The 12,693-nt window shown below is 36.6% G+C and overlaps 1 protein-coding gene across 1 annotated transcript in view; it reads right to left on the bottom strand.

The window, feature by feature from the left end:
- Positions 1 to 12,693, bottom strand: part of LOC102684025 (anosmin-1) — a 68,102-nt gene that overhangs the window by 47,385 nt on the left and 8,024 nt on the right. The window contains exon 2 of the mRNA XM_015361486.2: positions 11,350 to 11,397. Coding sequence (XP_015216972.2) covers positions 11,350 to 11,397 — 48 coding nt within the window. The remainder of the gene's footprint in view (positions 1 to 11,349; positions 11,398 to 12,693) is intronic.

Raw genomic sequence — 12,693 nt, 5'->3', positions numbered from 1 at the left:
ATGTTCATAAAACACAGGTATTAAGTGAATACGTGTATACTATCAAATAAGAGCTATACATTAGTTTAGTCAAAGTTGTTCTAATTAAGCTGCTGCCTGTCCTTCTGCAGCCAAAGGCTGCCCATCTACAGAGCTTTCCAGCCCTGCTGAATGTCTTCACATCTCTGCACTCCCTGCACCTCCTCCTGTGAAATGACCAGCGAAGAGCCAGGAGGATACACAGTAACCCCTAATGCCATTATATCAAGTGGCATTTTATTAAGTTATTATCTAATGCTATTTGTCCCTTTGGGTGTGCTTTTCTAGTGCCGCTGCAAAGAAAGTGGAGGTGGGTCTCCCAGCATAACTAATTCAGATGTCATGCTCGCTTAAGTCACACTGCGATGGCATTTGCTACTTCGGCTGGTCCTAAGGGAAGGATGGTCTTAAGGGTTTCACTGAAAAAAAGCTTGAATAACAGAGGGACAACTGTAGACCGTTTCAAACACAACAGTTTCTGAGAGTTTCCAACATTAAAACATTGGCTTTGCTTAACACAAGATGACTATTGCAGCCTTTTCTTATCTTCAGACTTTCTTTTTTGTTTTCATTCCAAGAAACTACATGAACCAACCTTGTGTTTAATTTTTTGCATCCCCTGGTACTGTCTGTTCTACAGAGATGCAATGTCTTACATGTTTAATGAATTTTTACCAGCTCGTTTAAATAACATCTCTATTTAATCAGTAGTGTTTGTTAGGACAAAGTATTAAACTTTGGTTTTATTTCTGATTCTTAATGCATCTACTCATCAAATATTTTCCTTGTATTTCTTTCCAACACCTCAGATGTACTAAAACAGTTCACTCTCCATTCTAACTAGAGAAAAGTAAATAAATCTTAGGAAATGTAAAATACACAGCATAAAAATACGGTATTCTTTTTCCCTTGTTCTTAAGTAAGGTTTGACATTTTGAGAGAAAATGTTTTATATAATGAGGCAGAGGGTGGTACAGTGGCTCAGTGCCTAGCCTTGTAGCCTTGCAGGTCCGGGGCCCTGGGTTCAATTCTGGACTTGGGGTGCTATCTGCATGGAATTTGTACATTCTCATGGGTTTTCTCTGGGAGCCCTGGTTTCCTTCCACACTCCAAAAACATACTGGTAGGTTAATTGGATTCTGGGAAAACTGGCCCTGGTGTGTGTGTGAGTGTTTGTGACAGTGTGTCTGCCCTGCGATAAACTGGTACTTTGTCCAGGGTGTACACTGCCTTGTGCCTGTTGCTTGCTGAGATATGCCCCAGCTCTCCCACAGTGCTCTACTGGATAAAGTTGTAAAAAATGGATGGATAAAGGCAGAAGAAAGTCAATAATTAAAGCATTATTCCGTATTATTTTAACACTTCTAAAACAGTATCAGTTTCAGTTAACCAATATCATTATATTTAGTTCTTAACAGCTAACAATGGAATGTATCAGGGGTTTATTTTTAAAGATAGGTACAAATTTCCACTATAAGTGATTTGACAGCTACATTTATTTACAAACGTGAAATAAATCCTTTTAAATTCTTTAAAACTTTACTGATTTTTTTCCTGCTGTACCTCTCATACCGTATAAATGAAATGTAAAAAAACAGGTTCCAAACTATTAATCTAGGAATTTGTTTTGTTGGCTATTGTTTTATTTTCCACTTTTTAATAGGTGTAAATTTCCTAGGCAGACACTTCTTTCGCTTGTGTGAGGACCAGAGTTACTTCAGTTTGCAAGCAATCCGTTCCTTCTGAAGTAAAAGATCTTTCTTTTTCGGGAGTAAAAGATGCACTGTGTGACAAAAAAACTAAAGAACCATTAGGAATAAATAAAGTATTAAAATGCAAATAATTCAGTGATGTGAAAACGTAAAAGACACAAATGATTTTTAAATAATAAACAGAAATCAGTGGTCTTAACCATAAATCCCATAATTAAAAGTTTTAAACAGTTTTAAACACTAAGTATTGAAATTATCCAGGATTAGCATTATCCAGATGGTAAGAAAAATGAATCAATGGTAAGGAATCTGAATTTAGTTAAAGTGTCTTTCGTCAGAAAATCTGAACACAGTTAAAACCTATCAACCATGTTGTGATATTTATGGAGGACACCAATCTACACCCAACTAAAATAACACAGGTTGAGCAATGGACTGTGCTGAAAGATTCTCAGGAAGTTAGCCTGTCTAGGATAGTAAAAAATGCATCACTACATTTTTGGGGGGGCTGGGACTGACCACAGTGAAAAACACATCAATGCTCCTTTTTTGTTTATTTTAAATCAGGGGGAAAAAAGTTAACCTCTTGCCAGAGAACTCTCTTTTTAAAGAACTATTATTGCTGCAGGATAACAGAAGCCACATTGGTGCTCCCTGCATACAAATCTGCCTTTTATGTCAATTTGCAAGCTTCAATACACTTTTACAATGATCTGCATGACCCTAGACTTTGAAGAGCAACTTAAGTGGACATAAGCAGGATCTCTAACAGCACAAAATTCAGAGAAGGGGAATTTCACATGCACATGGTCTTCAGCATTTTAATATTTGTCTTTACCTTAACTTCTGTGCTCCCTTTCCTTTGCTTTTTTCTGTCAAATTCATATTGATTGACATCAGGTCATTGGGTGGCCGGTCTCTGCAGTCTTGAAAGGGGCAAAGACGAGCAAAACCATATGGCCGTTCCGCATCACTACAACAGTACAGAACCCATTGTTCGGTGAACTCACTTGGCATTAAAATATCAGCATGTCCTGCAAATCCAAATTTCCAATACTGACATACGTATACATCCCAGAGGATGTCCTGCGGCTTACGTATTACATATTATTTTCTTGTGAAATCAGAATTGTTTGAGCATCCACCATCATTAGTCAACATCAGACTGACTGTTTCCCTGTCTCATAGCCTCTCTTGACATCATCTGCTGAAGTAATCAATCTTAACTTTGTTGTGCTGCGTACTTTTGTTTCAAGTAAGACAAAAATGATTAGCAGGAAGAAAAGACAAGCACTGCGAGACAAAATGTCTGTCTTGGGATCTGCTTCATACTGTAACCATGGAAATGGCTACTTTTACAGTTTCCTTTTGTGAGTCACTAATAGGTCTTTTTTCCTAATTAAAAGCAAACAGCACTATACAAATAAAGTGACATTGAGCAATTAGTTGAAACAATTCAAAACATCACATATTACAAAGCGTCAAAAAGCTTTTTAATACAGCTTGAATGACTCTAATGTATACTCTGGGAAATGTGAAGCTGGGAAGTCTTCACAGTAATTCTAATAACAAAAATAGCCAAAGGAATACAATTTTTTGTTTATATCAGAAAAACTGGTCTGAAAAATAAAGCCCTTTATCCCTCTTATCCAAGCCTATGGATATGATTCTGTACTTACTACAAAATAGACATTTGGGCTGCTAAATGCAGTACTTGTGAGAAATGCTGCAAAGCTGAGTGTGACACAGCTTAACTAGAGAGCAGAGCACTGGGGGATGGACATCACAGGACTGACACCTTGAAAGACTCCTTAGCAGGCCACTTGGTTCCTCCACAGAAACAGTATTGTTCTTTCTGATCTCTGAAATGTGCGTAAGTGTGTTTTAGAAGCTGGGTGCTAATGTTTTCAGTAATGGCAAACTGATGCAAGTGTTGTTCATTACTTCCTAAAAGGGTATGGCCAATAACCCCAAACTACATCAAAGCATATAGCAGATTACACACTAAATAGTGCCATTTATATTTGCATTTACAACATTTTAAGCCTTAGAAGGGCATGTAAATATGGTCTGAAAATATTACTTCACAAACAATTACTCCAAAAGCATTAACGAAAAATGTCATTTGACCAGATAAAAAAATGGCAAAATACTATGCTCAATATGATAGAGTTGCATCAAGAACATCTTACCATGAAAAGCACAAATGTAACAAACTCCTAAGACATTGAGATGTTCAGTTGCAACTTTAAGGACAGGCATAAATCTGAACCATATGAATGTATTTAAATTTTCATCAGTCCAGAAGAGTTTGCTCTAAAATTAGTTTCCTATACAAACCATTAGGGGACGAATTAGCTGCTGGTGTCCTAAGCTGTTTTAGTGTACTCAAACAACCAACCAGGCATATCTGACTGCTGATTTTGCATCTACTGCTTTTGAAAACAGTGCAGTCTGCACACAGATTTAACGTTCATCCCAGGGACACACACCATTATTATTATTGTTATTTCTGGAGAGAATAAGCATAGCGCCGGACTGTAGAAGTGACCAAGAGTCTTTTAAACTGCCAGCTTTCTGCCAATTCCTCACAAGGTCCAGAAACATCTTTAGATTTTATATCTGTCCCCACCACCCAGCACGTGAATAATGAGCTTCACAGATATCAGTCAGTGGTGCAGCCCGAGACCAAATGAAAATTAACAACCGTAACAAGATCTGGCCTTTCCTGCTGAGGCTGACCCAGCCTCCAGTCTGCACTCCCACCACCCAGGCGCAAGTGCTAGGAAGTTCTGACACCACATCTCCCCGCACTGTGAGCACGCACCATTTGCTGAAAAGAGCACCTTTTTTTCTTAAATGCAGTGCAGCTTCTGAATGTGCTCTCTTGCTATTACAGACGTTTTCAATCAGAAATCAAATCAGACAATTCATTTAAATGTAACTTTTGAGCGCAATACGCCATTATAGCTCATGTCAAGACAGAACACTTGTAATGTGGATTGTCACTGATTTCTCCAAGTCAGTCCAATCATGTCGTGCTCATAAAACTGCCATGTGGCTGAGGCTTGTAACTTGTGAAACAGGCTTGTGAAGTTCCCAAGAGCCGAACAAAGATGAATGTATACAAAGGAAAAATCTAGGTTTGTGCCAATGGAAATGGAAAAATATCCTGTTGTTACAGCACAGGCTGCGGGTACATGAGCTTCTTCACATAGTTCCAGCAATGACTCCCCGTTAGAAAGACCACCCAAGAACAAGCTGGTAACTGGGTTCCCCTTGCCTCAGACCTAGATTCTTTTTTTTTTCTTCAACACCTATCACAGTATGACTAAGCTGTCAGAGATCTCCACTAATAGGAGAAAAGCCTTAGCTGTCATTTCAATAAATTTAGTGGTTGCCCACCTAGGGCTCAAAAACATGGGGAAAGGCTTTTTGCTATGCAGAGCAAAAGGTTGCTCTGAAAGCATTTCCTCACAGAGGCATCTTTTTTGAGACAAACAGGAGAATACTTTTAAACTAAAGTGTTTTAAAACTCTTGCCAAACCAACAACCAAACAAAGACCTAATAATGTTTTTTTTTTATGTGTGGCTTTCAGACCACTAACAATGTTATATTATGCCAGTTTAACAAGTGTTTGGTGTTTATTATAACAGATTCATGTTCTTCTCTCAAGGTTATTCCAACCTCTTTTTAATTGGGCTGTCTGACCTAGAAAAAGCACAGTTGTCAGGAAAGTTGTGCAGCTTTTTAGCGTGAGAAAGGGAGTGAAAGGCTGTTTTCAAAGACTTCTGCAAGCTGAATTGGAGATGCACTTTCCCATGATTGAGATCAGAGGGAGATCAAAATTTTGACCTGGTGTTGAATACACTCCTCCCAATAATGCAAAAGCATAAATTGTTTTTTCTTTGCTCTAAAAATACCATGCTTCATTATACTCTACACATATCTCACAACAATTAAATGATCAAAATCTAAATAAAGCTGTTCTTAGGGGCACATGTTTTGCCAGACCTCAACAATATTGAGACCATTCTTAGACGTGTGTCTGAAACTGCACAGAAAGACTACTGACAGCTGGTTAAGTGAGTTTCCAACTTTGCTGAAGATGCATTCATACATTTTAAGTTTCTATTGTGCTTATTGGATGGAGTGCCTCTTCTTCAATTACAGAATTGTTTTCATCTTTATAGTATGTGGTGGACTTCAGTGATATATTCTGCATTCTCTGGCAATTTCATAGAATGAAATAAAAATCAGGGATTGTCTTCATGTCAGCCTTTATAAAGGAATACAGAGGTTTTTGGACTTTCCTGAAAAGAGTGTCTCTAGTCAACTAATTGCTTATACTCTGACTACAGAGATGCTGTTGTAAGTCTGAGTCAACTATAGTATTTGATTTCATGCCTACAGCATGTCCTTGTGGCAAATAACTCTATTTGTGTTGTGTTTCAAATATGCAGATGCTTTAAGGACTATCCAGATACACTCATGCCTCGCATAATCAAGAGGCCTTGAGTTTTGAAAACGTTTGGTGAGTTTAGCCAAGTTTTTCAAGTGGAAGCATTACAAGTGGAGAAAAAAATACAATAACTTGGACAAAGCTTTACATTCATGGACTCTCGCTATTTCTTCTCAAAGAGGATAGGAATTCCCCTGTTATTGCATGCTAATGATTCACCAAATGCTCCATGATGCCCGTCTTTTTAAGGCCCAGCATGAGGGCACCAAGGTTAATTATCATGACAATGCTCTCGCTGTGAGCAGAGCTTGCTCTGGACACTGTGTTTAGGATGGGATAGATTGCTGAAGTCACAAATTATAGCTGGGAGCTTTGATTTCCACAAGTGCTGACAGATGGACGGGTGCAGAAAATCTTTGTTTAAATCATTAACTAATCTTTCCACCACCATTATCTCCAGAAAGACCCTACTGGGAGTTCTTAACAATGCTCAAAGAGCAGGACAGGATAGATCTACCCCATCAGCAGTCATGTATGAGTAGGAAATGGAAGCTTTCTTTGACTTCTACTTTTGTCAACTTGTATAATGTAACTTTTACACTCTCCAGCTCTTCAAATAAGGAGCCTAATCATTGCCTGAAGAACAATTTACAATCCAGCTTTGTACAGCTGAAGACTCATAATGAAAAGAAGCTTAAATAGAGATGACTGCTGTCACTTTTGTCAAAGAGCTACCTTAAGCTTTACAAAACACTTTTCATTGAGTTCCACTGTAAACACCAGTTAATTATATGAAAAAGAGTTCTCTTCTAAGCATTGTAAGCCCAGCAGAGAGGATTTTCTCTCCTTTCCAACAGAGGTTAACAATTGAGAAATACTTATCTTATTCTATCTAAAATTGACTGAATGATCTTTAAGGCATGGAAAATGAGCAGTGAAAGGTGTAGATATTATGTAGAAGGTTCAGTCTTGCAGCACTTAGAAGTGAAAGAGAATCTGAAGTTTGAATGTGAAGTGCTAATTTAGTCAATAAAAACAACACTGCAAATAAATGTTTTACAATGAAGGAAACTCATCTTGTGGTATTAAAATAAAACATTTATAAAAAAACAATAAAGTTCTAGCTCTTGTGCTTTTCTGCAATCTGGCTAGGGCATTGTCTAAACAAGTGTGAAGATGAAAATCCTGTGTAACTGCACAATCTATAAATGTTGTCATTTATAAAGATTTTAAAGATTTGACAACATTTTAAAGATTGTCTTTAAAATGTTGTCAAAGGATACAAGAAGAACAGTATATTTGCAACAATTTATTTAATATATGAATTCTATTTTGGCAGTCATTTTAATGTTACATATTTTGTGTTATAAAATGTTCATTTTCTAGAACAAAACATAACCCCTCAATGATAAGAAAAATAAATGAATTCTCTGCCAGAAAATGTATTCTTAAAATGCACATATACACCCAAGTTCGACTGCTTACTTGTCACTGCTTGTAAAATCTGAGATCCATTGAAAATCGGAGGCATTTTTATAGTCCTGCAAAAGTCTAACATACTTACGAAAGCAGTTTGCTGTGCTAGGGCATGTTAATACTGAATGCCTTTTCATATACTAAAGCATTATGATGAATGATTCTAACAAAAACAAATGTTAAATACAAATATTGTCTAACCTTACAGAACAAAAAGCCTCCTCACAATTATTTATATATGTGGACAAAAGAAATGTGTCTTCAAAGCAGATTTATTTCTCTGCACAAATCTTAAGTATAGTAAAAGAAAACAACTTGTGCCTTTCAGACCAGTTAAAGGAATAAAGTCAGTCAGAATGATATCTGATAAGTGAACCTGACATGGGAACAGTTCACCATCATACTTGTGAACTTCAATGCCCAACAAATCCTTTTACATAGACCAGTGGACCACTGCAGAAAAAAAAGAACAGCTCAGTATCACTGTTCCTCTTTGTTCACTGGTTTCTTTGGACCCAGAGAAAGTTTATTTTAGAACATTTAGAGCATTAGCAGGCAATATGTCTTCACAGTTAATCATGTGGACAATATGATGAGATGAAATACACATAACTCTGAACAAGTTTTCATCGGAAAAGACTTTTTTTAGAAACTATGGTTTCAATTTCAATAAACGAAGTTCATTTCATCATGATATTATACTTTATGTAGCCAGTGATTGTGTAATGGATATACAATAGCGATTTCACTTTGACCTTTGTTATTGACTCAAATGAGGCATGATGGTTTTTTTTAATATTAGTGTCTTTGTTGAAGCATCTCTGCTTAAAACAAACTGATTTATGTCTACCTTGCATGCTTCCCAATTAACAGTGTGTGCACTTAGACAGCATGACAGAAGCCAATTTGAGGAGGTGAGATGGAAAAGGGAATTGACCTTTACTCTCTTCAGGTCAAAGGACAAAAAGGAATCTCCTGGGAGTAATAAGAAAGAGCCAATTTGCAAACATCTGCCTAAGTCTCTAATTTGCTTTTGGATACTTTAACCACTTAAAATGATTTCATGAACAGAAATTAAATACTGCAGAGACATTAGTCTCACTGATGGAATACCAATTCACCTTTTTGCACAAAGACATACATATTTAAACCTTGTGTTGAGCCTAACAACAATTTTCAAACTACACTTTTAAAAATTCAGAGTATATCGCACAAGATTAATCATTTGTGTTTCACTTTGGTGACATTTTATTAAAGATTTGTTTAATAAATGACACTTTACTAAAGTTTTTCTCAAGACCACCGTAGTTTTGCAATGAACTATACTTTTGTCAGCAGAAGAAATTAGGCACAGATACTTCACTTATTAATTATTTGTTTTTGTAACCATGAATGGACAAAAGTCCTGAATATCGGCTGAATGCATTTCAACACTAAAGCTGTAGTATTTAGATATAGCATCATAATCTAAATAAAATCTCATTAAAATTAGCAGACTTTGAACTTTGGCATAAGGCATATGTGTTTAATATCACTTGCCCTACAACATCAAGTAAAATAAATCTGAGGTGTGGATCTGTTACTCATACATTTCTGTGGGTTTATTACTGGTATATATTTTTCTATTCCCTTTCTTTGGAATGCTCTTGCCTTGCCAGCAAGGATGTGAATGGAAGAGAGGAGAATTTCCGCTTGTCATTACTTCAAAAATCGATCTGTTACTGGTACCTATTTGGAAAGTCGAAATGCCGAAAGGAAGTACAATGGAAAGGCAGAGCATATCGGTAAAACTCACAACCTAAGCACTGTTTCAGTGCTATTTGTTTTCCCAGCTTTGACTTTTAAAAAGCAGAACTGCTCCTATAATCTATGTAAATTACTAGGATTATATTGAAAAAGTATGATGCTACTGACAGGGTCACTGTCTGAGGGGACAGACAATGTCCTATGGATTTCAGCAAATTGTACTTATGACTGTGCATCTAGAGCAGTGGTCATCTGTTTTCTGGAAAATTCTGCCCCATCTGCTTTACATCCCAAATCTCACCTCGTGAAGACCTTATTTTGTTTGCAGTGCCAAAGGAAGGCCTATGTAAAGGAACTGTCAACGGCTAAGAAAGAAATTGGGAGATGTGTCATCACCTGTCTCAAACAGACCCCGACCATAAACCAGATGAAAGGCTATGAAGACTCTGCCGAATCACAGGGGCGACAACACTGAGGAATTTAAATGAGCAAATGGCTGTACCGCATGCAAATGTGTGTTGTACTTAGATTATTTTCCTACACAAGCCTCTTAGAACCAAATTGTAAGCTGAATGATGAAAATACAGGAGGACACAGTGAACATGTGCATAAATAGGACGTGAATTTGAATAAGAATACACCACATACTAATTCAATGCATCCTACCTCAAATATTAAAAGATTATAATAACATGTAAAGATCCATAGAAAGAAAACAATTGTCTTTTGTACTGAATTAGACAACACCCATCAAATGATGTGGAACTTTGTGTCCGAGAAACACAAGCTGAACATAAAAGCTTTTTGGACTGCGAACCTTCAAGTGGGTGTGCTTCCTCTTTCATTCATAAGTATTTGAAGTAAGCAGTTTGCAATATGACAAACAATTTAAGACAAGACCATGGACCCATCCATTTTCTAAGTGCTTCATCCAATAGAGAGCCGAACCCTATCCCAGCAAGCAATAGGCAAAAGGTGGGATACACCCTGGACAGGACACCAGTCCATCACAGGGCAGTCAGACACAAACATTCTCACACCAGGGCCAGTTCTCCCAGAAGCCAATTAACCTACCAGTATGTTTTTGGACTGTGGGAGTAAACTGGAGCACCCAGAAGAAACCCACACAAATACAGGGGGAACATACAAACTCCAAGCAGACAGTGCCCCAGGAATTGATCCCAGGGTTCCAGCACGTCAAGGCAGCATTGCTAACTACTGTGCCAATGTGTTGCCTAAGAGAACATCCAATTAATCAAGATTAAAAATAATAATTGTTATTTCAAAATACATATCCCTTGAAAAAAGTCTTAAAGCCAATGCTGGAAGACGTAAATCATATTAGAATGAAATTTAAAGAAAACTAATGAAGATGTAACTGAATTTAATGAGGTGCAAAGAAGTACGGGCCCTGTCATATGTAATATGACATGACATCTTACATATATATATAATTTTAATCATTTGAATAATGTTTCTCAGGTGTTTGTATTTTGTCTTGTATTTAAGCCAGAGACATCATTCCATTAATAAACAAAATACGTAGCATTATGCACATTATTCAATGAATTTTGAATACTCCCCACAATGCTAAGTAAAAAATCCATTCTCAGAAAAACCTCAAGTAGTAATTTATCTTTAAACTTTTTATTTTTTCAATTCATTTTGTAGAGTGCTGCATAATTGATGCTGGTGTTATGCACTTGCCATATGAAACCTTATTAAGCAGGACTGCCAAATTAAGATTTTATCATACCATCAAAATGAATTTTAAAATGCAAAACTCTGACAGTTTAAGCCAATATTTCTCTTTAGAAAAAAATATTGTCACTATCACACAAAATTGTTTCTTGTCTCAGTAACAAAACATTACAATACATTTAAAACAACAAGCGATGGGGATATGATGTTATTTTTGGTTCATTTTACATTACCTTGGAGCACTGTTTATGATTCTGACACCAAACCAAGGATCCATTATTCTGAAAAGAAAGAAATTGAAGAATAAATTAGAGGTTATCCTGATATTGGTGTTTAGTGCAAAGTATAAATACCGTATCACATACCAAACATCTTCAGTTAGGTTATTTTAAAGCCATTGCTTCTGAGTTTACTTTTACAAAAAAAACATTCCTTTGAAAGTTATGTCCCTAGGAAACTTGACTGAAAAGGACAAAGTTATGCAACAAGCTGTACTTTAATTCAAACTTCCTACAGGTTCTGACAAGATTTTAGAACATCATAAAAGGATTTCACTGGCTTCACTTGTATTGTGTATGTATTATTAACAAGTTAATGACCTAGATTTACTTAATTTGTTCAGAATCTGGTGTAGACTATACATGTTATTTGGAGTTCTTCAGTGCCATAATTTTAATTCATTCTTTGGACATTAAACAGTATTCTTTGGGAATATTATTTGTACTACAAGACATGAAATCCTAATATCCTTGCTCAATGTAGTCTTAATTCTTCTTCATTCTGTTCCTAGTTAATTTATTGTGACTTTTCCTGCAGTGACTTTGAATGCAATGTTTACCATGATCAAAGGTCTGATGAATAAAAACTGATTGTGTAAATTTTTATATGGGGTATTTGGCCTGTTTTCACTGTTTCCCACGAACTGACATGAACCCATCAATTCTAGTTTGACAGGTAAATCAAGTAATAACCTCCTTAAAGTGCTATTACACATAGTTAATAATTCCAAAATTAATGAACAGGTGATTGGTTACAAAAGATGCATTTTATTATACTGTAATGTTTTCCACAACTAACTACAAAGTTTACCAGCTATTTATTTTCACACTGGGGTACTTTATTCATCCATTTTCTAACCACTTCATCCAATACAGGGGAGCCTGAGCCTACCCCGGCAAGTAACAGGCACATGACAAGATCCATAGAAGGATACACACATAGACATGCACACACTCACACCAGGATCACTTTTCTCAGAAGCCATTTAACCTACCAGTTTGTCTTTGGACTGTGGGAGGAAACCAGAGCACCTGGTCGAAACCACAGTAACACATGGAGAACATACAAACTCCATACAGATAGCACCCCAAGTCTGGAATTGAACCCAGTGCCCAACGCTATGCTAACTACTGAGCTTGTAGCGTGTAGAATCCGTACAAGTGGGCATGTCTGTGTGTCACATGCTGTCCTAAATTGGTATAAGAATCATAGTGTAGTGAGAGCTGAGTCCAAAAACAACTGGCTGTATGAAACTAGAAACTAGGCTGTATGAAGCAGATTAAAAAATAAGAAAGCAG

This window comes from Lepisosteus oculatus, chromosome 13, assembly GCF_040954835.1.
Source record: "Lepisosteus oculatus isolate fLepOcu1 chromosome 13, fLepOcu1.hap2, whole genome shotgun sequence".
NCBI classification, from domain to species: Eukaryota; Metazoa; Chordata; class Actinopteri; order Semionotiformes; family Lepisosteidae; genus Lepisosteus; species Lepisosteus oculatus.
The sequence above is the reverse complement of the archived record's forward strand: the minus strand, read 5'-3'. Positions and strand labels throughout refer to the sequence as shown.